Source organism: Trichoderma atroviride, chromosome 1, assembly GCF_020647795.1.
Source record: "Trichoderma atroviride chromosome 1, complete sequence".
In the NCBI taxonomy this organism is placed as follows: domain Eukaryota; kingdom Fungi; phylum Ascomycota; class Sordariomycetes; order Hypocreales; family Hypocreaceae; genus Trichoderma; species Trichoderma atroviride.
Window position 1 is genome coordinate 6,010,548 of NC_089400.1, and position 23,889 is coordinate 6,034,436.

The following is a 23,889-nucleotide window of genomic DNA, read 5'->3' on the forward strand; positions in this document are numbered from 1 at the left end:
GACGGACTTTGGAATGGATAAACTCATATCAGATATTGCCAATCACACTCCACCGAAATCGGTAAAGTTAAAGGCCCCCGTGGTGTAGTATGGATTCAACACAACGTCCCAATCCGGAGTAAACTCCCTCTCTGGAAAGGGAGCAAAGACTTGATCTTCCGGTGTCAACAGGTTGATTTCTTGCTGCTTCTTGGTCAGCAGCGCTTTCCTCAGCGTCGCAGCCGCCTCGAGTGCTTCCAAGCCCATGCGTGTCTCGAACCTGTGATAGACCTCTCGAAGCTTGGCGTGAACCCACGAAACCTGAGCCAGACTCTCGTAGTTGTCAATGGCGAGAAGCACGCAGAAGAACTGAAAGGTTGTGCCGAGTACATTCCACCAGGGAATCTCTCGCTGCGCAAATTCAGAGGCTGCTTCAACGGCAGTATGGCCAATGGTCAGGATATGGGACACGGTGTCTCTGCTGACGCTGATCTTGAGGAGGCGGAGGCGCCGGTAGAGGCAAAAGCAAATATCGCCTCGAGTGAGAGCTGGAAAGCCCTTGATGTCTCCCAATTCGCTCAGTTTGAAGATGGCGTTTTCAAGCGACCTACTGACGCTGACAACATCGCCGCCAGAGCCCTCGTTTGGTAAGGCTCTAGCCATGCGAACCTGGAGGCCAGCATCGCTGTCGTCGGCGAATGGGACCAGTCGAGATTCAACGCCGTCAAAGTGAATCTTTGAGCGGCCGTATTCGTAGGCGATCAGAGTGTTGACGGACCACGCAATCCAAAAGGTTCTCTTGTGCCCTTCGTCCTCCACAGCCGGTGCCTCGACGGTCTGAGTGACGAGATCAGAGTCAATGTCACGGTGAAGACCAACAGCTTCGACCAGATGCATGACGTTGCAAGACGCAAGCCACGTGAGATGCGGCCGTGTAGTTGCGCGCAGATAGAGCGTCCGCAGAATCCAGGCATTGACCTGGTCGACGGAGGGCAGACGGCTGAAAACCGAGTCCTCTAAAACATCCTTGACATGCTTGACAATCTCGGACTCGAGCGCATGACCCTGGCGAAAGGAAAAGAGCGAGCCGAGAGCAACGACGCCGCCAATGACGGCCCCAAGGACCAGATGCTGGTTCGGCCCGCTGTAATAGACCTCGCACTGCTGCAGGAACTTGGCCTTGTCAAAGAGGTGAAAGGGCGCATCGACATTGGCAAAGTAAACCTCTGCATAGCGCCGGCACTCATCCCACGAGACAAACTCGGTCAACGGCGTGTGGACGGAGCCCTGCTCCTCGGACCGGATGCCGCAGTTCCAGCCAAACGAGTGAAGCCGCGGCGGATGCGGCGACTTGAGCTCGACGCCCAGCTGGTTGGGAAACGCCACGGCCGAGCTCTGGCTCATGTACCGGCGCTTGGCGGGCTCGATGACGCCGCGGTTGAGAGGCGAGACGGGCGTTGTGGGGGTCTTCGGATCCTGCCGGCTGGAGTCTTCAGGCGACGGCGACGAGACCCGGAAGGCGTTGGAGGCATCGCCGCGCCTGGAATCTGCCTCAAAGGGCCGCTTTGGCAGGCTGTGCACGAGGCCGGCCTCTTCCTCGTAGCGGCAGACGTAGTCGTACTGGGAGCACATGAGACAGGGCGAGTGGCCGTCACACTTGCGCTTGCGGCGACGGCACTCGGTGCAGGCCTTTTTGGCGCGTTGACGGCCTTTGGGGCGCGGCAGCTCGGAGATAGGGTCTGGCTCCATGGCCGAGGAGAGTAACTGGGAGAAACGAGACGAGAGAAAAGAGAGAAAAGACAGAGTTGCTGTTTGAAAGAAGAGAGCGAGACTTTTCGAATGAGTGTACGAGAAGAGGAGAGTCGGAAACGAGTTGTGGCTGAGTTGAAGATGCGGTACGAGGTTTTGGTTTTGGAGGGTTCAATGATGATTGATTGATTGGATTCGGGAGCACAAGCAATTTATTAGCTGAGTTGACGGCCCCCGCTTTTCTCTTGTTCGGATCCAATTCGGTGCAAGGCGTTTGTTTCGTTCATCGTTCGGCACTCGCGTTGCCGGATTGGAGTTGTGTGGTTTCTGATAGGTGGTAAAAATAGGAGCGAGAGGATCTTTTGGGTGCAGGGGGAGAAGGAAAGTTTGATCGTTGCTGAGTGGTATAAGTAGAAGAATACATGTGCCTGTGTACTGAAGTTGTGAGGCGGTAGAGAAGGTGTTGATATTCAGTGCAGTGTTGTGTGTAATGCACAACTATCAAAAGGAGAAGACACATGAAATGGGAAAGAAGGATCTGTGATGGGCATGCATATGCATAGTAGCCCAATGCAACTGAATCACGAGGCCTAGATGCATGTCTAATAGAGGACAGATGGCAACACGGCGTCGTTTTGAATAAGACGAGAGAATCCGGCACGAACCGAGCATGGCCCTTTTACAGGCCCCGGTAGTCTGTTCTGCAGGCACGTACCTTGAACATGCTCTTTGGTTTTGATAAGCTGCCAGGCCTCAATTGTGATGCAGAAATAACCTGCCATTGGTATCATCGACTTTGGCGTGCAAATATGGCCAGATGATGCCGAATTGATCGACACAAGGCATTACTTTGACAGCATCTTGGCGCCTTCCGGCTTACTGCTGTGTAAGAGCTACAGCGCGCCCATCGCGCGGTGCGGGGCATTTGGCAGCTGAAAGGCGCTATAGTTGCTGGTGGTGCGCTGGAGTATGGCGTGATTGGGCGAGGCGCCATCGCTAAATGCGCTGAAGCTTGCTGTGGGTTATGTCAGCCATTGATTGAGAACAGGGACTTTTGAGCCAGCAAGGGCCAGCAAGAGCCAGCTAGAGCAACGGCGAGACTTCAACTTCACATTTACCGAGACCAGTGTAAAATAAAATGTCCATCACAGTCAATTGCCACAAATAGCCACCAGTTCTCATCTACGCTCCCAATTACATCTCTTTCGATAACTCCTCATCCATTCACGGCCACCCAAGAAGCCCCATCGTCAGCTGCTGAGTGCCCTGCGATTCCCTCGCCTTGAGCTCGTCCACGTCCCAGTTCGCCCACAGAAACTTGCCTCGGAGACTCTCTGACTCTGCACTCGCGCACCAAACCGCAAATGCGCCGGGTAGAGATGCTGTTTTTGACACAATGTTAGTAAATAATTCGATCTCAGTAAAGTTCATTTTCATTGTTACTTACCATCGTCCATCACAGGCCTCGGAATTCCAGCGTCAAACGACTTTTGAGACATGCTCGTCTGCACCACGCCGGGGTGGAACTGCAACACCCTCAATTCGGGATTTTCAAAATGCAGATAGTCGAAAAGCTTGGTGCCTGCTAGCTTTGATCCGTGGTAGGCGCTGGATCCCGGCACAAAGGGGAACTGGGCCACTGAAGTCGTCACGTTGATGACAGTTGCCTTCTTCTCTGCCAGAGGCACGAAGGCTCGAACGAGGTTAAAGTTGCCCCTGACGTTGATCTCATATCCCGACCACCATAACGACGCATCAGTGCCCAGCAGCGTTCCCGGGCCGGGAAAGACTCCAGCATTGGCCACGAGAATATCCAGCTTTTTCCCAGCGCTCAAAGCATACTTCTCCAGCGCGGCCCGCACAGATGCTTCGTTGGCAACGTCTGCGGTGACGACGTGGACGGCCGTCTCGGGGTATGTGGCGTTGACGGCCTGTTTGGTCTTGAGCAGCGTACCCTCAGTTCGTCCCAGCAGAGCAATGCTTGAAGCACCAGATTGAGCAAACGACAGTGCTATTGCCACTCCGATACCAGTTCCGGCACCGGTGATGACAACATGCTTTCCCTTGGTAGACAATTCTGGGCGAGTGGGCAAGATTGCCGCATAAGGTTCGTGATGGAACACTTTGGTGTATGTAGGGACTTCGGCAAACTCTGACATTTTGAAAGTCCAGGGATGGAACTGCTGACAAGTGTATAGGATGAAGTGTTGATTGATTGATTGATGTTTCTGTGCTTTCAACTGAAGCATTCACCAGCATTCAACTACATACTTATATAGGAGAACGGACAACCAAAGCTTAGAAATCACAGAGTTGTAATCCGTTTCATTCTGCTCTTCCACATCGCTCGTCTATACAGTTCATACAATTCCTACGATTCATACTAGCCATCTTCAAACGTCCGTGATTATACGGATGCGAGTTTGGCTTGGACTAGTGAGTGGCACCCTTCATGGGAGCGGCCGCCATCTTGTCGCCTTGCTGGCCAATCCGCTGCGAGCAACCTCTCTAGATGAGGAATAGTTCCACGACCGGGATGCGGCCGCCCCCCCTGTCAGATTCGATCTGAGGCTTAGAAATCCGCGAGTCAAGCTGCCGCCCCCTGTCTGTCTCGTCAGCTGCAAGTTTATCCAACTGCAAGAAATCAGTTGAGCGTGCCCCAAGTCCCATCTTCACCTTCACATTACAAAGAAACCGATGTTCAATCGACCGGCATGCTACCTGATACGCCAATGGAGATTAAAGCCCCTAAAGCCTGTCGCCATTGCCAGCTCCACAAGCGCAAATGTGACAAGCGGCTGCCCAGGTGCTCGCGATGCGCCTTGTAAGTCTGACCCGTCTTTTGCCTGTCACGATTGAGGCTAGAAACTGACCCGAACAGAAAACTGTCCAGGTGCGAATATGGCGACAACAGGCCGCTTGAAGCAGAGCCGGTTACTAAGCTCAGATGGAGCGAACCTCTGGCCATCCAGCGCGAGTCCTGCGGCCTCGAGCTTACCCCAGTAGGAGAAAGGCAACTTTTATGGGCTGCTTGCCAAAGTCAGGAGTCATACCCAAAACAGACTGACACAAAGCGTTTGATGAACTTGACAGAAGACATCTTCGCCTATGGCGGTACTTCCGCGCAGCAGGTCTGGGATAGACACTTTGCTACAGGCTACTCCTGGCTGCCCGTCCTGGAGGAGTCAAACGTCAATTTCAACCTTCTGGTCATGCAAGAGTCCGACATCCACAAGGATGTTCTTGCATTGCTATTATTATGCATGTACTTGCTGAACCAGGCACCCTGCTACCACCCCAACCACACATCCAACAGCTCGCTTCACAAGACCACGAGCCGGATCTTTTCCCTGGTCGAGGCATCTGGCGATGTCTTCTCGCACGCCACAAAGCTGCAAGCCGGCCTGCTGCTAACTGCCTATGAATGCGGACATGGTATGAGCGAGAAGGCTACAACCACGTTGGGGGCATGTTTTGGCATCATCAGGCAGCTGGAACATCGCCGAGAAGATGTTCTTGCACCGGTTCTTAAAAGATGCTGGGCGGGTATAGTTTCTCTAGATCGGTTGAGTCTCCCACCTCCCATTTCTTAGCGAAGGTTTACAATTCTAACTGGAATGATAGTTCCATTGTACTCTCTTGTGCTGATAGCTCTGCCACTCTTCTCATCCCGACAAAGGAAATATTGCCACCCGAGGCAATTTCCTATTTGGAAACAGACGGACTATCGTACATGGATAGAGTGCACATGTTTCGAATGCGAACCCGCTCAGCTCTATTGGTCGGTGAAGCAATAAAAGCCGTTAATGGGGATCCAGCGTCGGCAAACTGTATTGAAGCCGAGAAACTTCTCCACGAGCTTGTCCGGAAGCATGCGGCTTCAAAGGAGCAGTCGTATCCTGTGTGCGAAGGCATTTCCATGGCTCTAAGGTAATTATACCCTTTCTACATTGTTCTTTATTACACCTGCGTTGTCTCTTTTTGGGACGAGAAAACTAATTCAGAGAGCAGCGCCGTTGTATCCGCTTATAAGAAACGAGTCCAACGCATCGGGTCTACCGCTGACGCGAAGCTCAACATCGACATCAAATTTGCCTACAACATTGCCTTTGAAATGTGCCGAGTTGAGGGCAGCATAATGAGGACGCGGGACAAAGGCCTTGAGAGACTGTGCTTCGCCGGTCTGGGCTGCCTCTACCGTGCCGCAGTAGACCTGGATGAGATGTGCCCCGATGGAGCGTCTCCTGAAGACGCTAATCAGCTACGAGAAAACTTGGAGTGGTTTTCAGGCCGTTGGAAAGTTGCAGGCAAGCTCCAAGGCTGATTGAAACCTTTGTGTTGACGTTGTGTGATTGGGAACTAATTCTCGTCGTCTGCAGGAGTTTTGTTGCGGCGCCTTTCTCAAAATGCCTTGCTCAGATCCAAGCAAGTTTCCCCTCCAACCAGTTTTTGAGTCGTCCAATAGCTAGTCTATTTTAATCTCAAACCGGACCTGTTGCCATAATGCCATGGTAAGCCGAGAGTGTTTCCTAGCTCGGCCACTTCTCTATTCAGTCGCCCCACTCCCAGTTGCGTCCAGACCACGGTCCCGTGTTAATGGATGTCGACTGACGATGAATTTTTCCCTTTTCAGTTCACGATGAGAGTGACGCCTTTCTTGCTCTTTTGATAGTTTAGCAATCATAACACGCTCGTTTCTCTGCTATTCTGTCCCACGCTAATTTCCACAAACCCAAAAGACCCAACTCAGTTGACCCCTGACGCTCCTTTTGAAATCTCGAGTCAGCTTCTCTGGAGTTACTTCACAATGGCTTCCATCGCCAAGACTCTCGCCGTCTTGGCCTTTAGCCTTGGCTTTAGCCTCCACGTCTCCGCGAGCGGCTCCCACGGCGGCAATCTCGACTTCTACTCCGACGACAAATGCCAAGACCGCATCCAGGCCGAGGCCGCGCCCATCCCCCTCGACGTCTGCATGCCCGCCTCGCCGCTGGGCTCCTTGTCGAGGAGCTTCCGCGTCTCCCAGAAGCCCTACTGCGCCGACGGCACCACCAGGCCGTCGCTGCTCTTCTTCCAGGACTGTGCTTGCACGGACGGCATCGCAAACTACATCCCCGACGCGCTCTACGGCGACTACGGCAACGGCTCGTGCAATGCGCTCTGGGGCGGCGAGTATCTCATGTTTGCGCTGTCGTGCGGCGAGTTCAAGGCGCCTGTGCGGTCGGTGATTTCTTTTGCGGGCACGTTTCCCGGTCCATCGCCGACTACGACGAAGCCGGTTGGATGTCCCCCATTGGGTAGCGGTGCGTCTGCAACTGCAACTGCAACTGCTACTGGTGGTGGTGATGATGATGATGAAGGTGCGACAGCAACTGCTGGAGGTGTAATGGCAGCACCGACATCGGATGGCAGCTCTTCTAGTAGTCCTACAATGACGGGGACGAGAACAAAGGTTGATCACGCCACGAGCGCAAATTCGCAAACAGCGGCTGCTGCGACGACTTCATCCGCGGCGGTTGGACGGCACGACGCCGTGGGCTTGATGTATTGGACTGGCTTCACAGCCATCTTTGGCGCCGTTTTGTTTCTGGCTCTGTAAACCAAAAGATGCCATTGGTAAACAGAGCGCCCATGTTTTGATTCCTTGATTGCGTTGCAGGTAGAGGACATCTTTCATCGATGCTGCAGTACATGGAAACTCCTTTACGGCTAATGCTTGGTATCAGTTCATTTAACGACGTAATGCATTGGTGGGTGTAATTGATATACCTAACGGTACATCAAGTTTTGTATATATGTTTCTATGTCTATATGCTTACTAGTTATTAATGTCTATTCGAATTCAAAATGCTTTTGATGGTATGCGGTGAGCATCCATTGCTCACCCCCAATGCGTATATTTCCGTAAATCCAACCGTGAAAACGCCATCTTACAAAATGCAAAGTTGAGATTATACATTAAAAACAAGAGGCCAACACTCAATGGGATTCTTGTTTTCTTGTTTTCTTTCACTCCCTTCCCCCACGACGCTCCTTGACATGTTTCCTGTTTTCGTCAAGGACAAACAGCGCGGCTACCGCAACTCCAAGCCCGCTGAGGCCAATGCCCACATAAAACGCACTTCTGCAGCCCCTCAGTATTTCTTGTTCTGTGGTCCCGGGGCTGATCTGAGATTGCACCGTGCCTGCGATGCCGAGGCCGATGGAGATGGAGTAGTTGATGACGGTGTTGACGAGGGAGGCAGCAAGGCCCTGGTGTTCCTTTGGCAAAGCCTCGCTGAGGATAATCGTGGCGGCGGGAAACGACATATCCCTGCAACAAGAGCGAGTTAGCAAGACGACGAAAGATTAGAATACTTGATTATGATGTATACTCACATTCCCCAAGGCATGACAATGATTGCAACAAATGTCTGAGCCCAGTAAATCTGATGAGGAGGCATTGTTGCTACCAGGATTCCTCCGACGGTAAAAGCCGTCATCGCCGCCATCATCACCATGCTGGGCCTCACTCTGCCCAGGATGAGACCGGTAGTGAAAGCTGCGCACGCTCCAGAGATGGCGGCCGTGCTGAACTGCGCGCTGGCTTCGAGAGGACTATAACCCCTGATCTGCTCAAGGATTTGCCATAGGTAGAGCAGCCAAATACCAAAGCTGGACCATCCGAGGCCCACGCAAGCCAAGACGAATCCCAAGGAGCCGCTAAACAGTTTTGTCGGCAGCAGAGGAAATTCGGAGCGCACCTCGATCCAGCCAAACAGGCCCAGGAAGAGGAACCCAACAATCAGAAGCACATAGACATATACAGTCGGCCAGCCCACGACAGGACCTTGATTCCAGGCAAAATTGATGAGGATTAGGCCGGTAACGCCTGCCGCAGCTCCTGGGACATCAATGATCTTCCATAGCGGTGCTTCAGATCGCAGTTTCACGGCGCCAGGGGTTGCTGGGATGGTGATGGTGCCAGCAAACGCGACCAAAGCACATACCATGGCCATGACAAAATATGCCCAGGGCCACCAAACCAGTTCTGCAAAGATGGATGAAAAGACAGCGCCAACGACGAAGCCACCCGGAGCAGTAGCGCCAAACATGCTGAAAATCATAGACTTCTTCCTGCCGGGGGGATACGTGCGGCCGATGATGGCCACGGCAGAAGGCACGGCAAAGGCAGGCCCCATGCCCTGGAAGGCTCTGCAGACGTCGAAGAAGATGATGGACCGGGACCAGACGCTGACGCCGGCCAGGAGACTCCAGAGGGCATACCAGCAGAAGCCAATGATGAAGATGATCTTGTGGCCAAAGAGATCGCCCATGCGGCCCGCGATGAGGATGAAAGTTCCAACCGTCAGACTGTAAGCAGCGGGCATCCAGCTGAGCTGGCCAGCATCTTGAGTGCCAAAGCTGTTTCCAATGATGTGTAACGGAGCAATGCACTGGCCTAACCCGGCCTGGGCCAAGAGCTGAGCCATGCATAGAGTGAATATAAAGGGAATCTCAAAGGCCAGAGACTGGGGAGGCGGGATGCTGCTGGGAGTGAGCTCGAGGGAGAGATGCCTTTCCGTGGCGGTTCGTGAGGTCGATGCCGTCAAGTCGCCGTTACCGCCACTTTCTTCCTCTTCCTCGTCGCGTTGTCCTTGGGTGGAATATTTGCCGTCTTCAATTGGCAGTTCTGGCTCATGGCGATGAGAAGGTTGGTTGTTCTCGAGATCTGGTAATCGCTGCTTTTCTTCATACTCTGATATTGGGACATTGTTTCTGCCGCTGCTGTTGTTGTTCCAATTGATGGTATCAGTGTCATTCAACGACTGTGATTGGGAGGCCATCCTCGCGGTGTAAGCCGTTGGTGGCTAATACCGTCAAAACAGTCAGTTATAGGTGAATTAACAAAGATGAGATAAGAGTTGGTGTAATTGTGAAATTGCCATTGATTAGATTGTGAATTCCAAGCCAAAACTTGCAGCAATGTCTTGTTGAATCGTTTTGTTATCCCTTTTGTTGTCTTTTTCTTTGCATTCCCATTTTTTAACGGGGACAGTGCCTGGCTATATTGCTGAGATGCAGCTTACCAACATCAGACCCAGTCTCAGTAATCTGCTCAACACTCAGATCTTTCCCGCAACAGCCGCAATACACGCAGCAGCCGCAAGTGCCGCAAGGACCGCAGGGACCGCCAGGGCCGCAAAAGCCATTCCGGACACAACGTGGGAACTGGGGAATTAGGGCGATGATTCCGAATGGCGGCTTCACCGGCGTGTGTTTTAGCTCCAACAAGTGGTTTTTTGGCAGTTAGCCAGAGCTTGTTGCGGCTGTTTGATCTTCGCTATAGCTTTTTTGTGGATTAGGCACGCGGGATCTGCCATGAAGGTCGAGCTATGGATGGATATAAAACCCGGGAATGGCCCCTGGGGAATGAGTTGATCAGCCATCACATGAATACACACTAATAAAGAGCGTTTGCAAACAATCAGCATATATTATTCGGATCAGCGACTGCAGCATTTGAATCAGGATCTTGTAGAGACAGAAAGAAGATCTGACAAAGATCAGAAGCGGCAACTGAGCAGAGAAACAAGAAGCGAGATAAAAGTGGCAAAAGATCAAAGAGACTTGGGCAAAAGAAGAGAAGGAAAAATAAAGGAAGCCGAGAAAATGCCGTCACGTACCTCAACAACAATGAAGGCTCTTCGCCTCCTTCGCGACTCTGCTGCGGAGTCTCCTCGTTTGGTTTTCACCCAGGTTCCAAAGCCAGCTCTTGTTCCGAACCATGTGCTGGTCAAAGTCCATGCCTCGGCTATCCATCCCAGTGACGTCGGCAACGCTATGGGGTTCTTTTCATACACTCAGTACCCCCGAGTCGTTGGGAGGGACTATGCGGGCGTCATTGAAGAAGGCCCTGAGGAGCTTGTCGGAAAGGAGGTGTATGGCACCAGCGGACACGCATATGCCTTTACAAAGGACGGGTTTCAGGCAGAATACTGCCTCATCCACGAGGACGAAGTGGTGCTGAAGCCGAAGAACATTTCCTTTGTCCAGGCAGCAACGCTCGGCGTTCCCTTCACGACGGCTGCGCAGATGGTGGAGAGGGCATCCATCACAGAATCCGACACGGTTCTCGTGATAGGGGCCAACGGTGCCGTTGGATCGTCTGCCGTCCAGCTCATCAGAAACATTGGCGCGAGCATCATCAAGGCCACGCGAGACGAAGGAGACGACATCAACACCGACAAGGATGTAGAGCTCAAGGCCGTAGACACGCTGACCAAAGGCCGCGGAGTCGATGTTGTCCTTGACACCGTTGGATCGCCCATTCTGACGGTCAACGCGCTCAAGAAGCTGGCAAAGAACGGCCGTCTTGCTTTCATTTCAGCACCCAAGTCTGGCGCGAGGGACATCAGCTTCGATATGCGAGACTTTTACCGAGCAGACTTGAGCTTGCTGGGATGCAACTCGCTGAACCCATCGCCCAAGGAGATGGCCCAGCGGCTAAAGGGCATCAAGGATCTGTTTGAGGCTGGAGAGCTAAACGTGGAGAGCAAGTGGACGCAAGTGCCAATTGACCAGGCAGCGGAGGCGTACGAGAAGCTGATGAAGCGAACGACGGACGAGAAGTACGTTGTTGTCATGGAGTAGAAGGCGAAGAAGGCGATTGGCAAATAATTCTCATGATGTATGATTAATGGGCGACATATGGGCGATAGATTTCTGCAGATTTCTTTATCAAGACATTTCAAAGATTTCGCGATCGATATGACGCTGATGCTGTGACGGCGGCAATTGTTGCTTGAATGCTTGTTGTCTCAAATTTCAGTAGTTGAACAAAGAAATGAAGAGAAAAGAAGGAAGAAGGAAGGAAATCGAGAAGCGTTGGTATCAGTTTTGGACAATTCTTTGTTGGAAGGAAAGATTAAAGCGTCGCTGAGTAGGGGCGATCTAGCGAATGGATCTCAGGCGCAGCTCTGCGCCGGGCAACGGAGAAATACATGCCGGCCCAAAGAATCAGAACGCGAATAAGTCGGAAAGCAATTAACATCTCGATGTTACAAACACGAACCTATAGTCATTCGATAGTGTCTAGGTTCTGTATGAAAAATATTTCATTTGTCAGCTTCGCAGATACTTTTATTATGCTAGTCATACACTTTTGAAGCTCCCTAGCCACGGCCAAACCGCCACTGTATTCTCTCGACTCAACTCTCCTCTATCTTCACGAGCCCAATTTCAAAAACCTTTTCGATTGTCTCGCCAAACCGCTTTACTGCTTCTTCAATCTTGGGCAGCGGTGCCGCAGCAAAAGTCGTCCGATAAAAGACCTCGTCGTGCGCCACGTCTGCCGATGCACGGAACCAGCTTCCGCGACCAACCAGCGCTCCCGTCGAGATGCTTTCCAGCCAAATCTCTTCTTCGAGAACGTCAGCCGACTTGGTTTTGGCATCGGGGTGTTGTTTCCAGTCTACTTTGAGCCATTGCTGCAACACGTTGTTAGCTAAATGGTAGGAAGAAGGGTATGAATGATGCGTTTTACTTACAAACATGCCTGCCTCTGTTGGCTCCCAACTAACAATTTTCCTAGGTAAATATCTCTCGCAGGCGGATATGATAAAGTCTCGTCTCTTTGTGTATTCCGAGCGCAAGTGCATCAACCACTCCGCATAGCCTGCATGTCCCCAATGTTCGTCTACGAGCTTGAAGACGGCCAACTGGCTCAGGCCAGCAGGGCTCTGGGTTGAAACGTCTGTGTGATGCTTGTATCGCTCGATAAGTTGCGCGGGAGCCGTGACCCAGCCGAGACGAGCCCCGGGGCTGATCACCTTGCTGAAGGAATCCATACGGATAACACGACCGTCCACGTCTAGACTAAGATATGACGGAATGAGCTTTTTCAGAAAATCGGCAGAAGATCGAATCTCGGCATCAGAGCTTTTATCGGCAGAGGAAGAGGTATAGGGATCCATCTGCAAGAAGTAATATGGATCATCTTCCAAGATGATCAAATCGTGCTGCTGGGCTACCTTGTAAATCTCTTTGCGGCGCTCAAGGCTCTGAGTGGTGCCAGTCGGGTTTTGGCCTGTCGGAATGGCGTAAAGCACAGATGGCTTGCGAGCATTCTTGTGTGCTGCAGGATCCCAATTCTCGAGCACTTCGCCAAGGCTGTCTGGGAGCATGCCTTCACGGTCCATGCCAATCCCAACAAAGCTGATACCCAGAGGCTGGGCGGTTTCAATGGCAGTTGAGAATGTGTACTTGTCAGCCAAGACACAGTCGCCAGGCTCTGTCAACATCCTCAAGCACATGTCAAACGCCGATGTGTTACCAATGGTCAAGGAGCATTGCCAGTCAGAGTATGGGGGGTCATGAAAGATTTCCGTATGCTCCGTGATCCAACGCATGAACTGCGCCGACCCGTAGCCTTGACCATAGTTTAACGCCACAGAGAGGTCGTAGATGCTGGTGCCATCAGCTATATCGTGCTTTGTGGCATGTAGCGTCGTTACCGATGTCGAATTTCTCTTTTTATCCGTTTTGAGATTCTCCAGCGAAGGAGGTCGAATAACTACCTCATCGAAGGGAATAAAGTCGCTGAGAGGAGTCCCACCTCCCAGGGAAATGACGTTTGGATTCGCGAGATGTTTCATGGATGCCTTGAGAGATGATCCTGTTCGATTGGCTGATTCGGTGCTCATATAGGCTGAACGGTTGCAAGAGCCATCAGCATCATGGAATGAGCGCGTCTCAAGAATTGCTTCTTGGCAAAGGATCAACAAACTTACGATGCCATCGTTTTGCAAGCGGCTTATGCTTGTAGCTCTTCGTCTTGAACTGCTCGGTGCTGCATGGTGCAGCTATCCCTCGCTGGGCAGGGGGCACAGGCTTTCTATTGGGATACAGACTGGGTGCCGCGGTGCATTGGTCGAGCTCTACCGGTAGACTGCCCATCTTGTTAGATTTTTGTTGCTGTTTTTAAAGGATCAAGACAAAAGTCCCAAGTTGTAGGAATGTTTCGTACGTTGATTTCGATTTAGGGGAGTGGCTGAAAGTTTATAGGCGTAAAAAGGCCCCTTTCAACATTGGACTAGCATATTGTACACCAGTGATAGTTGTTGTTAGGTCGCATAGTACCAAGACTCGGCGCTGGAGTTTGATCAATCGCCCAAGTTGAAGGCATCGAGCGTCGAGTGAAACTATTGAAGTTGAGAGTGCTAGCATGCACTAACGAAGAGCTATGAATCAACAATTGCTATTCTCCCATTGTCAATGCGCCTGGGCCCTTTTCTCCACACACTAACTAATGTTCAGTTTTGCAGCCAACACCTGGTGGCTGTGAGTTATGATTCGTGCTCTGGTACACACAATGGATCTGTGTCGAAGGTGAATTGATGGGCTAAGCCATGAATGCAGTCCCGATTCGAATCAGTTGTGGCGCAGAGTGTCTGTAGCCAACAATACGACAAGATTGGAAAGGGTAATCAAGCACTCAAAGCTTAATAAGGCAATTGATCTACATGAACTTTTAAAAGTAATCGAATGAGAGCAAAAACAGCAGTAGGAGCAGTAGGAGCAGAAGTACGGAGTAGCAGTAGTCCGATAATAGAACTGGGGTGCTGGGGTAAAGCGTCGGACGGAAGGCTTCGGCGTGTAGTGGATTTTCGGAGAAATCGGCGTTCCGGTACAGTAGTAGTGTCTTCGGAGTAGACTCAACGGAGTCAACGCATCTGATAGATGAGCGAAGTCGCATCTTGCTCCGTCTTACGATATTTTCTCCAATATAATGTTGCCCAAATTATCAGAGTAATGAGAGTCCGACATGCTGCCTGTGAGCCCTGCCGACGGGCAAAGCTGGCCTGCGGCCATGAAAGGCCTTGCACCCGATGCCGCAGCCGCAACCAGATGGACCATTGTGTATACCGGGATCGGCCGTTTAGGAGGAAGATACACAGCGATCGAATTAGAAAGCAGAGGTAAGATTCCGGTGTCAAAGGCTGGTTCTTGTGGCCCGGTATCCAGTCGACCCCTATTCATGTATCCGCTGACTTTGCGTTTGATGCTTCCAGCATTGGAGGGTCGATATGTGTAGATGCTCTGACCACTCCACCCTTGGAGGCGTCTCCAATCTCAGGCGTGTTGTGCACGTCTTCGTCCCAGCCACGACGGTATCCAAATCCGGGCTTTCTCGGGGTGCCTAGCCATGCCACCATTTTCAACCACGTGTCTTCCCGTGCTCCCACCGGCATGGTCGTTGCTCAGCAAGAGGAAGCAACACTTTCACCCATGTCCAGTTCTCCATCAGACGCGTTCATGATTGATCAGACAACGCTTGATAAAGCAAACCATGCTTTGAGTCTGTTGGACCAGCTGCAAGTTTCCGCGCTGGCGTCTCTAGTGCGCTTTTGGCTTAAAAAGGGGGTCAACCTAGCTTTGGCAGAGCCATTCGTCGAGACGTGCGTCGATGCTGCTGTCGACTGGAGAGATCTGTCGACTCTTCCTGCGGGTAGCAATGCTACTACTCAAAGAGCGAGGGACTTGTTGGAAAACTCGCACAGGCCGCTTACTTTCCATCAGCACTCCACACCATCTGAATATCTGCAACAGATGACCGGAAAGAACCTTCGATGGGAAAGTCTCGGAATCTTCCTTACAGCAGCGAGTAGAGCTGCGTTGGACACCTCCTCGTTTGCTCCACTTTACAACAGCGATGAGCGGCGTCGCGGACTGATCAAGGCATTAATGTACCTTGGAGACTGCTGCTTGGAAACATGCCTTGCTTTGGACTGTCTCAATGATTTGCAGCTAGTGTTGCAGTATGAAAATCTCATTGTACACTCGCAAGTCGACGGGGATCAGAGTAAGTCTTGCTTTTTCTCTTCTCTTCTCTTCTTCTTTTTTCTGGATCCAATATATTCCAGCATCGGCGAGAGATGGTAGAAAGGCGAAATGTGCTGACATGCTGGCATTTAGGCTACCACTCTTGGCGACGGATGGGCGATGTGGCCAGCTCGTTATTCGCACTCGGCTACCATGAAAAGATTGAAGCAGACTCTTCAGACGTTCCGTTATTTGTCGCTGAGCTGCGGAGGTCTTGCTTTGCGCGCGTCTTTGCTGCGGACAAGAGCTTGGCTGTATTCCTGGGCCGGCCCCCGCGGGTTACCAAAGAATTTTGCTATTTCCAGGTCCCATTGACGATGGCGAGTGCTTGGAACGACGCTGATGGTACAATAAAAAGAGACAGCAACAGTCCTTTGTCCTACCAAATAATAAGTGGCCGGGAACCAAACGACGAGCAGACTTTAAACTATACGTCAGACACTGTTTGTTCAGCCGTTTTTGCGCTCCTCAAGGAGGAAGTTCTTCAACTGTTTCGCAAGCGCCATGCGTTCTGCGAGACAGGCATTGTCAAGTGAGTCCAAGTCTCTCCTTTATAAGATACTCGGACTATTTTCGTTGCTAATCACTTTGTTTTTACTTCGTACTAGTGACCTTCGCCAGAGGATTGATCAGCAATGGCAGGATTTGCCTGCGCATTATCGTCTCACCACCGGCCTTAAAGACTGCCCCCTAGGGCCTTTTTCGAGAGATTTCTTAGCGGGGGCTCGGCTAGAATATCTTCACACACACTTTCTACTTGGATTCCTATCGCAGCGCAAGGTAGCTGAACCTGACGAGGCACTTCTGAAGACTGCGAGCGAGATGCTTTCGATTGTGGTCGAGATCATTATCCTGCGGGATCGGATGGCAAATTCAGGGACATGCCTTATTTGGAAGGTAAGGTGTTCCTTATAATCCTAATGTGTTCTTCCCAGCAGGCTTTCGAGTTCCTCTAACCAGACTAAATAGGTTGCCCAATACGGACTGCCGGCCGCAGGCTTCATATGTCTTGCGCTTTTGAGCTCGACAAACCCCGACTCGCATCAATTCTCCCGATCAAAGATGATTCAAGACCTCAGCGTCCTCGTTGCAGAGATTACAATCGGCGCATGGATCCAGCCCGGAGAGCCCAACTACGCTCTCTTCGCGCAGGCGACGAGGACGATACAGAGCCTACTCGACTCGCTGACTGCGGCAAAGGAGCAAACTTCCAAGACAAGTGATTCCCAGCAGTTGATAAATGCCGATGGAGCGGACAGTAACTGGGATCCGTATATTAATTCTCAATCTTGGGAACTTGAGATGGACTTTTGGGCCAGCTTGGCGGAACACCCTACCTTGATTAATTGATGCCGAATTTTTTTTCCCCAGTGGCTTGAGGATACGAAGGGAAAGTATATATGCACCGATGGAAGGCCTCACTTCTATACTCGATTTATAAAAGGGATACACGAGCGGATTATAAATCTGGACAGTGTTCTAACATACATGTACATATTGGTTTGCAAAACGTTGGAGTTGTGCGATGAAGGTAGTTAAAGCGTCTAGTTCCTTTTATTCTTAATAAAATGTAATCTGATTTGTATCCATCTATCGAGCTATTTTCGCCAAGTCTCACCACCAACAGACAAAGTTATCCGGCCTCCCAGTTCTGTTATTCGACACTTCAGCTATAGCCCAGGCTACCATCGCCACAACGCTACTACTGCTACCTTGAATTCTGTAGTCATAGAGTACTTGGATCATTCTATGTATAGAATTACTGCTGTATTCAGCTACAGCTAGAGTGTTGGATAACCTTTCCCATAAATTATCCCTGCCTTGTGTTGGTGCTCGACCTGACTTGGCAAACTTGGCAATGGCTTTATACTGTTAGTCACCCCACAGCAGTGGAGTACTGGTGGGGGATTCATCCGGTGATTTTCGATCTGAATGCCAGGGCCTCCCTTGTCAGCTGAATCTCTCTTCAGATTACATCGAGCATTTGCTTGGTGCATTGTGTAATTCATCAATTTGTGAGGCCGTGCAGTCTGGCACCTGCAAAATAGAAGCTTGAACAGTGATCGAGTTCAATGCTTCGTAAGCGGGAGTATGTTATCGATGTATGTACATGTACACTTCTCACGTGCCGACTTGGCGAATTTTAGGTACGAGATACCAAGCCAACCTCATCTTTGCCCTTCCCTTCTACTCAGATTCATCACCATGCTTGGCCAAATCATCTCAATGTCTTTACAAGGCATTCGTAACCGCTGATTGTTATCGATTGAGATCTTATTCAATAGAGCGGTCTACGGAGCATCTAAATCCGTCGCTTGATCTCGTTTTGCATTCAAGGTGTGCCATGAGCTGTCTTGTAACGGCAGTTACCTTTTCACAATGAAAGCCATAGGAGCGGATGACTCATGATCGAGGCGGCAACCTTTGGTCCAATACGATTTTTTTTCTTGGTATAAAAAGCACCGCTAAGACAGGCTTGCTAAAATGCAGTACGTACATAACATGCTCAGGCAATTTTAATGTACAACATTGCCAACACACAAAAGTGCGGTGTCATGAATCATCCATTTTGATCCCTTCCTTTTTATTTTTTTTACCTCTTCTCTCTTCTCTTCAAATAGCTGATCCTCTTCCTCAGAAACGATCCCCTTAGTCCTTCTTGCAAGCAACAAAGTCGTCGCCGCTAGCACCAGTGTGGGTGATGACGGAGTCAAAGTTGCCATCGGAGTCGAAGATGACACGGTCGGCGCCGGGGCTGCCGCCAGTGTAGACGTCGAAGCTGTTCAGGATGGGGAACTCGTACCAGGGACCAGAGGTAGGGAAGCTGAAGCCCTCGTAGTCGTTGTACTGGTGGGGGTAGGAGTCTTGAAAACTACATGTCAGCATACAGCACAACTTGCGATCGCTCTATGACGAGACCAATGATGGTTCAAACAAGACTCACCCTCCTCGCTACCGGAAGAGTACAGGCTGTATCCTTTGTTCAGGGCAGCGGTGATGTCGGACTGCCAGTAGCAGGTGCTACCGCAAGTGTAAACACAAGAAGAAGCACGCTTCTCGATAGCGGCAGCAGAGACGCTGACAGCGAGGCCGGCAACGGCGGCGATGATCTGTGTTTAAGCGTCAATGATGGGCTTTTTTGTAATGAACTCGGTCCGAATCTTCGCAACGTACCTTGGCGCTGACCATTTTGAAAGATGGGAGAGTCTGGAGAGGAGGAGACTGAGAAAGAGAACAGGCTTGATTGCACGAGGATGATGAACAATACCATGACTTGCATGGACTCTCTTCTACCTTTATATGCTCCTCTATCTATCCGGCCCCATTACCATTACAAGTTTGCTGATAAACAGTGTTTTCCATATCAGGCCCGGGACCTCCCTTGTTGGGCAGGTCGAAGCTCGAAGCTCCCACCTCGGGCATTCTCCTCCACGGCTCCAGCTCTCCCGACAAGATGCAGTCTTATTCATCCACATGCCCTATTGCGCACAATCATGCCCTTCGATTGGCCCTCGTGGTCTCTCAGCCACGTTCCAGCATTCCATCGCTCGCCCTCCACGTGAAGACATCAGTGGCCGTGATCCAGCATTGGGCAAATGTCCCCCGGGGTGAATTACATGCTGAAGCGAGCTCGGTACCCTGATTGGGAGACCGAAGCACGGTTGCGCGCCGTGAAGCCGGCTGGGCGGGAAGCGCGCTCAGTGGACGGAAAGACGGCACAGCAAAGGTTCCATTTTAGTATTTGGCTGCCGTTGTGGAACGAGGGGCTCAAGCGTGCGCGCGAAGGCGACGATCACCAGTCTACGGGATTCGTAAATCGGTACCTGCCGATATGCCGCACGGAGGTCTCCGCAAGGATGGGCATGAATTAGATGATGCTGCAAGTACAAGATGGTTGCTATCGAAAAGTGCAAAAGAGCCGATCCAATGAGAGATATAAAAGAGCTGATGGAGGGGAGGGAAAGGCATCTATTCAGGTGTTTCTGTGGTTTCATATCAGGAAGGCCAGGCAAGTCTTCTGATGGTATCATTGGGTGCCATTCTCCGAGCGATGGCTAGTCTGCCGCTACCGGGCGATAACCATAACGAGAAGGTAATCTGGTCCTCGTTCAGGGATGGCGTAAATTATCCAGCTGTGGATATTCCCGAATGGCTGCGCTTTACTCGTCCAAGGTAGGATTGCCGCCATCGAAATCCGGAGTATTAGTAGATGGTTGGACTGGGGCTGGAAGGGTTTTGTTTTTTTTTCCCTCTTATCCATATGAGACCGTCTAATTTGGAACTTTGGAGCTGACATAACTGATGCTAGCCGTGAACGATGCCATATGACAGGGGTTTGTAGAGGGGCAGCGTGGGGACACTTTCACAAGCTTGCAGACGAGGGGAACTTTGGAAGTTTGGATTGCATTAATGACAGAGCGCAGAAGATGGGAACTTCTGAACCACGAGTCTAGAGATTTCAGAAGAAAGAACAAGAAAAGGCGGTGACTACCTACTACCAGCTATCCAGCTAGCACGTGTAAGTTCAGCTCAACCGCAAAAAAGATATACATATGTGTCTATATACGTAGGTATATACGCCCATGAGCTTTCGTTATCAGTCATCTACGGCACTGGGGCAAATTGCATCCTTGCCATTTCCCACTGCGGGTATCCAAGGCAAAATAATGCTATTGTTTATCGAAAAGGTAATTAGAGATAAGAGTGTCCACAGCAAAGGTAAAGAACGTTGGCATTAGAATATGGTATAGGTTAGGTGTTTACAGAGGAGGTATGAAACAAGAAACGAAACGAAATTGTCTTGCTGGTTTCGAAACACAGCCGCTTTTGACGGACATGTAACGCTAAAACGATAATAAACACATGTTATTTGCCAATCTGCCTAGAAAGAAAAGGAAACGAAAACTCCAACAGAGCCATCGAAGAACATCGTAACCAGGGTATCATTGCCGCCCATCATCACCACTTCTTTGTCCAGGCCGGTCATTGCCGTCGTATCTTTTCACAAATCGCCAACACCGTAATCATAACTAGCACGTCAAAGTCGCGGCCGCGGTCAACATTAATCTGCAGCCACCCCTCGACTCCAACCTTCAAATCGTGTGTGAAAATAGCGACCACTTCGCCGCGCTCGTCAATGAGCTTTCTATTCCGCTTAGTGGCGGCGTGGAACTTCTTGCCAGGTACACAGACGTGATTGGTGCGTTTCCAGGTGAACTGTTCTCGCTCGCCTTTGCCCGTCTCGGAGACGACGTCGCCGCTCGAGAAGGAGACGGAGATGTTGCGCTCGCAGCTGCTCTTCTTGGGCTTGAAAAAGTCTTCCCAGACGATGGGCTCGCCGCTGGTGGGATCGCCAAAGCCAATCTTGCAGTGCCGCGAGAACTTGGGCATGTAGCACGAAACTAGGATGGGCGTGGCCAGGTCAGGCCCGCTGTGAAGCGCGAGATCCGGGCGGTTCCCGGGCAGCGGCAGGTTCTTGACCTTGTAGAGAGGCTCCTCGCCGTCGGGGATTATCTGGTAGGAGAGCTTGAAGGCGGGTCGCACAATCTGGAATAGCCGAGACATTGTAGGTATTTGATGGCGACGATTTCTTGTTTGTCTGTCTATTTGTTTGTTTGTTATAACATGATACTATGGCCGCTGCTGTAAGAAGCATTGCGCCCATTTTCGTGGCCGGCTGCCCTTTCTTTTATATGCGCCTTGCAATAGCTGAGGCCAAACAGCTTCGACCGTTTCATCGTGGCTTTTAGGGGCAGCGCAGCGCAGCTCAGCTTGACTCGTGGCCCATACAAGCTGGCGCCACCGTATCTCTCGTACTCGTCGCATTCCCGGGGTTCGGTGGACTCTTGAGGCAAGGGAGAGAGCTAGTGGAGTTAGTGCCGTCCAATTAGTGAAGTGCTTTTAAGCTGAGGCTGACGGGCAGCAAGATGGGATTGGAGTACTGCTACCCAGTTGGTATCGTGATCAACCGCTGTAGGATCAAATGGCAAAGCGAATATGAATCACGAAAGCTGTTTGCTATTTCAAACGGCTCGCCAACGTGGAAACTCTGACACAAGACTTCTATCTGCCCCGTAGATGAAGCAAGTCGAGAATATGGAGACGCGGCCCACATCGTCAGCCTTCATAACCGCTAATAACATTGTCGGCCTCCATCGCCCATAGGAAGCGGATCACCGCCTCCGATGGTTCTATGGTCTAATGGTTATGACTGCGGATTCTGATTCCGCCAGCGAGGGTTCGATTCCCTCTAGAACCTAACCATTCTTTTTTTGTCCATGGTTTTTGTGGTTTTGCTGTTTCGCAGGCATCTTGTGTTTGGTGATGTTTTGCCCGACATCATCACTAGCCATTTTTTGACTGCCAGGATGTATATTGTTTCAATTCCGAGCTCTTCAAGCGAGAAATCAAAGTGCAAGTGCCCCCCTGATGTTGCTGAAATGGCCAACGCTTCCCCTTCTCCCCCACGCTGTCCGTCTGCGGCTTTCTATCCGTATGCGTAGCTGTATTTCTAGGTATTATTGTGCATATCCAAGTTGCGACACGAAATGTGCCATGGCTGTTATAGAGTAGAATGGAAAAAAGGGCAGCTGATTACCCCCCTGCTTCGAGAGTTGAGCAATAGGGCGACAATCAGTCTGTTCCAACATGATGCTTAGTTTTTGACGCCCAGGGAAAAGTATCAGGCCATAATTTGCGTACCCGTATAGACCAAGGACTTCTCCAAAAATCAGAATGAGAATCATGCCAATGTAGACTCTCGATTGCTTCATGTATGCGCGGACACCGTTATCGCCCACGATTCCGATGCAATAGCCCGCAGCCAGGCCGGTCAAGCCAACCACCAGGCCGCACGTAAAATGCATAAAGCTACTGTGCACACGGATTAGCTGCATGTTTCTACCCAACGAGAATTTGACGATATTCACATACGCGAATAAAGTATAGGCTTCGTTGTTTGCGGAAGGAGGTTGAATGTCCTGAGCGATGAGAACTGCTATGACGAGCGAGTAAACGGCAATGATACCAGACATGACAACTGGAATCAGACACTATCCGAAAGATGGATCAGTATATTGAACAGATATAAACAAGCAGGCGATGACTCAACCCTGATGATAAGATCTGGTCGGAAAGCTGCAACACTAGCAATGCCAATACCAGACTTGACAGTGCCGTACGCAGCGCCGATAGCTGGAGTCCACGTCAGAACGATCAAATGCATTTCGGGGAGAGGAAGAGTTCTTGTTCGCCTTACATCCGAAGATCATGGCTGCAGCGATACCAGTCTATGTTGTCGTGTTAGCACCCCATCGATCATGATTTGGGAGCAATGTGCGAGTGGCTTACCATCCCTATGAAGGGAGCGAACTTGGGGCTCAGCTCAGACTCCATGATGAATAAAATGACAATGTCTGCAAGCGTTGAAGGAGCAGCTGTCCAGAGTTATCCAACTGTTGCCGAGGTGCTGGAGTAGAATTTGCTTTGGTTGAGAAAGTACGAGCTCCCAGCCACGGAGCTGCGGTTCAAGTGAACAATGTGGGCGGCAGTTTGACTCGAGTTGGAATTGTGGAAGAACTGTTGCATGAACCTGAAGCTTGCTCTTCTAGAGGCCGAGCCTCTCAGGGCTGGTAACTTCTTTCCGCGTTTTAGAATCGAGATTCCTGCCAGCGTGTACTTGCCACCTGCCTCCGCAACCTAGTAGTAGAGCACCTTCGAGACCCAGCAGGTACACCGGGAGAGCGATCCTCCTCATTTCTAGGTATTTGTGCGTCCAGGCCAGTCATTGGATTCATGTGAGGCTGGAGCGCTAAGCCTGCTTCAAATAGCCGGCACGATAAGCAAACCGGGGTAGCCCTCCCGCATGCGTGGCCCTGCCAGGCAAACGTGTCGATACGAAGAATACGCGATCTTGGCGAATTGTTGTGAATGCGGGAAAAAAGCCTAGCACTGCCGATGGGAATAGGTGCAGTACATGCCGACGCACGTATAGTTTCCTCGAACTGCCTATTGCAAATGGCAGATATGCAGCATGGGGGAAAAAGATTCTGTACATGGAGCCTGAAATGACGTGGAAACTCCAACGGTGCTCATCTGACACCCCCAACAAGCAGCCATTTAGTGCCAAACGGGTCGAGTACCCTTTGCGCTTTCGTCTGGCTGCCTCCAACAATCCCTCAGGCTACTAACAATGTGGTGCTTATACTCCAGAAATCCTTCTGGCGCCTCACTATAAATCTCCGCTTTGTAGGCCCTCCTCCTTGTGCCAACTCTTGCTTTGATCAAGGACCGCCAACGTGA

At 50.9% G+C, this 23,889-nt stretch overlaps 11 protein-coding genes and 1 non-coding gene across 12 annotated transcripts; 5 read left to right on the forward strand and 7 right to left on the reverse strand.

Moving 5' to 3' along the window:
* Positions 1 to 42: 42 nt before the first annotated feature.
* On the reverse strand, positions 43 to 2,593 carry TrAtP1_002162 (uncharacterized protein; the record flags this gene model as incomplete). The annotated part of the gene is made up of 1 exon (XM_014085173.2): positions 43 to 2,593. The coding sequence occupies exon 1, from the start codon at positions 1,726 to 1,728 to the stop codon at positions 43 to 45; it is 1,686 nt and encodes a 561-aa protein (XP_013940648.1). The 5' UTR covers positions 1,729 to 2,593.
* A 359-nt stretch (positions 2,594 to 2,952) lies between these two features.
* On the reverse strand, positions 2,953 to 3,887 carry TrAtP1_002163 (uncharacterized protein; the record flags this gene model as incomplete). The annotated part of the gene is made up of 2 exons (XM_014085218.2): positions 2,953 to 3,110; positions 3,176 to 3,887. The coding sequence occupies 2 exons, from the start codon at positions 3,885 to 3,887 to the stop codon at positions 2,953 to 2,955; spliced, it is 870 nt and encodes a 289-aa protein (XP_013940693.2).
* Positions 3,888 to 4,442: 555 nt separating this feature from the next.
* TrAtP1_002164 (uncharacterized protein) lies at positions 4,443 to 6,181 on the forward strand (the record flags this gene model as incomplete). Its single annotated transcript, XM_066111337.1, has 5 exons — positions 4,443 to 4,552; positions 4,610 to 5,293; positions 5,353 to 5,658; positions 5,740 to 6,035; positions 6,108 to 6,181. The coding sequence occupies 5 exons, from the start codon at positions 4,443 to 4,445 to the stop codon at positions 6,179 to 6,181; spliced, it is 1,470 nt and encodes a 489-aa protein (XP_065967411.1).
* A 354-nt stretch (positions 6,182 to 6,535) lies between these two features.
* On the forward strand, positions 6,536 to 7,324 carry TrAtP1_002165 (uncharacterized protein; the record flags this gene model as incomplete). Its single annotated transcript, XM_014085559.2, has 1 exon — positions 6,536 to 7,324. One exon carries the CDS (start codon positions 6,536 to 6,538, stop codon positions 7,322 to 7,324), a length of 789 nt encoding a protein of 262 aa, XP_013941034.2.
* Positions 7,325 to 7,734: 410 nt separating this feature from the next.
* TrAtP1_002166 (uncharacterized protein) lies at positions 7,735 to 9,551 on the reverse strand (the record flags this gene model as incomplete). The annotated part of the gene is made up of 2 exons (XM_066111338.1): positions 7,735 to 8,038; positions 8,104 to 9,551. The coding sequence occupies 2 exons, from the start codon at positions 9,549 to 9,551 to the stop codon at positions 7,735 to 7,737; spliced, it is 1,752 nt and encodes a 583-aa protein (XP_065967412.1).
* Positions 9,552 to 10,401: 850 nt separating this feature from the next.
* On the forward strand, positions 10,402 to 11,358 carry TrAtP1_002167 (uncharacterized protein; the record flags this gene model as incomplete). The annotated part of the gene is made up of 1 exon (XM_014085119.2): positions 10,402 to 11,358. One exon carries the CDS (start codon positions 10,402 to 10,404, stop codon positions 11,356 to 11,358), a length of 957 nt encoding a protein of 318 aa, XP_013940594.1.
* A 506-nt stretch (positions 11,359 to 11,864) lies between these two features.
* On the reverse strand, positions 11,865 to 13,802 carry TrAtP1_002168 (uncharacterized protein). Its single transcript, XM_014085557.2, has 3 exons — positions 13,497 to 13,802; positions 12,255 to 13,414; positions 11,865 to 12,194 (listed from the first exon to the last, which is right to left on the reverse strand). The coding sequence occupies exons 1-3, from the start codon at positions 13,660 to 13,662 to the stop codon at positions 11,916 to 11,918; spliced, it is 1,605 nt and encodes a 534-aa protein (XP_013941032.2). The 5' UTR covers positions 13,663 to 13,802; the 3' UTR covers positions 11,865 to 11,915.
* A 642-nt stretch (positions 13,803 to 14,444) lies between these two features.
* Positions 14,445 to 17,403, forward strand: TrAtP1_002169 (uncharacterized protein). The gene is made up of 5 exons (XM_066111339.1): positions 14,445 to 14,684; positions 14,778 to 15,568; positions 15,682 to 16,120; positions 16,197 to 16,485; positions 16,558 to 17,403. Exons 1-5 carry the CDS (start codon positions 14,446 to 14,448, stop codon positions 16,936 to 16,938), a joined length of 2,139 nt encoding a protein of 712 aa, XP_065967413.1. The 5' UTR covers position 14,445; the 3' UTR covers positions 16,939 to 17,403.
* A 392-nt stretch (positions 17,404 to 17,795) lies between these two features.
* Positions 17,796 to 18,881, reverse strand: TrAtP1_002170 (uncharacterized protein). Its single transcript, XM_014085555.2, has 3 exons — positions 18,763 to 18,881; positions 18,533 to 18,698; positions 17,796 to 18,452 (listed from the first exon to the last, which is right to left on the reverse strand). The coding sequence occupies exons 1-3, from the start codon at positions 18,775 to 18,777 to the stop codon at positions 18,238 to 18,240; spliced, it is 396 nt and encodes a 131-aa protein (XP_013941030.1). The 5' UTR covers positions 18,778 to 18,881; the 3' UTR covers positions 17,796 to 18,237.
* A 1,690-nt stretch (positions 18,882 to 20,571) lies between these two features.
* On the reverse strand, positions 20,572 to 21,153 carry TrAtP1_002171 (uncharacterized protein; the record flags this gene model as incomplete). Its single annotated transcript, XM_014085554.2, has 1 exon — positions 20,572 to 21,153. The coding sequence occupies one exon, from the start codon at positions 21,151 to 21,153 to the stop codon at positions 20,572 to 20,574; it is 582 nt and encodes a 193-aa protein (XP_013941029.2).
* A 622-nt stretch (positions 21,154 to 21,775) lies between these two features.
* On the forward strand, positions 21,776 to 21,847 carry TrAtP1_002172. Its single transcript has one exon. It is a non-coding gene; the product is annotated as a tRNA-Gln (tRNA).
* Positions 21,848 to 22,106: 259 nt separating this feature from the next.
* Positions 22,107 to 22,983, reverse strand: TrAtP1_002173 (uncharacterized protein; the record flags this gene model as incomplete). The annotated part of the gene is made up of 5 exons (XM_066111340.1): positions 22,107 to 22,461; positions 22,522 to 22,640; positions 22,700 to 22,782; positions 22,847 to 22,877; positions 22,939 to 22,983. The coding sequence occupies 5 exons, from the start codon at positions 22,981 to 22,983 to the stop codon at positions 22,107 to 22,109; spliced, it is 633 nt and encodes a 210-aa protein (XP_065967414.1).
* Between the last annotated feature and the right edge of the window lie 906 nt (positions 22,984 to 23,889).

Bases quoted from the DNA above. Each gene is read 5' to 3' on its own strand.
- TrAtP1_002168 (XM_014085557.2), bottom strand. From the start codon at position 13,662: ATGGGCAGTCTACCGGTAGAGCTCGACCAATGCACCGCGGCACCCAGT. The intron at 13,415-13,496 runs GTAAGTTTGTTG...GCAACCGTTCAG, and splicing joins GCTTGCAAAACGATGGCATC to CCTATATGAGCACCGAATCA. The intron at 12,195-12,254 runs GTAAGTAAAACG...AACGTGTTGCAG, and splicing joins CAACAGAGGCAGGCATGTTT to CAATGGCTCAAAGTAGACTG.
- TrAtP1_002169 (XM_066111339.1), top strand. From the start codon at position 14,446: ATGAGCGAAGTCGCATCTTGCTCCGTCTTACGATATTTTCTCCAATAT. The intron at 14,685-14,777 runs GTAAGATTCCGG...TGATGCTTCCAG, and splicing joins GATCGAATTAGAAAGCAGAG to CATTGGAGGGTCGATATGTG. The intron at 16,486-16,557 runs GTAAGGTGTTCC...CAGACTAAATAG, and splicing joins GGACATGCCTTATTTGGAAG to GTTGCCCAATACGGACTGCC.
- TrAtP1_002170 (XM_014085555.2), bottom strand. The intron at 18,453-18,532 runs GTGAGTCTTGTT...GTAGTTTTCAAG, and splicing joins CTCTTCCGGTAGCGAGGAGG to ACTCCTACCCCCACCAGTAC.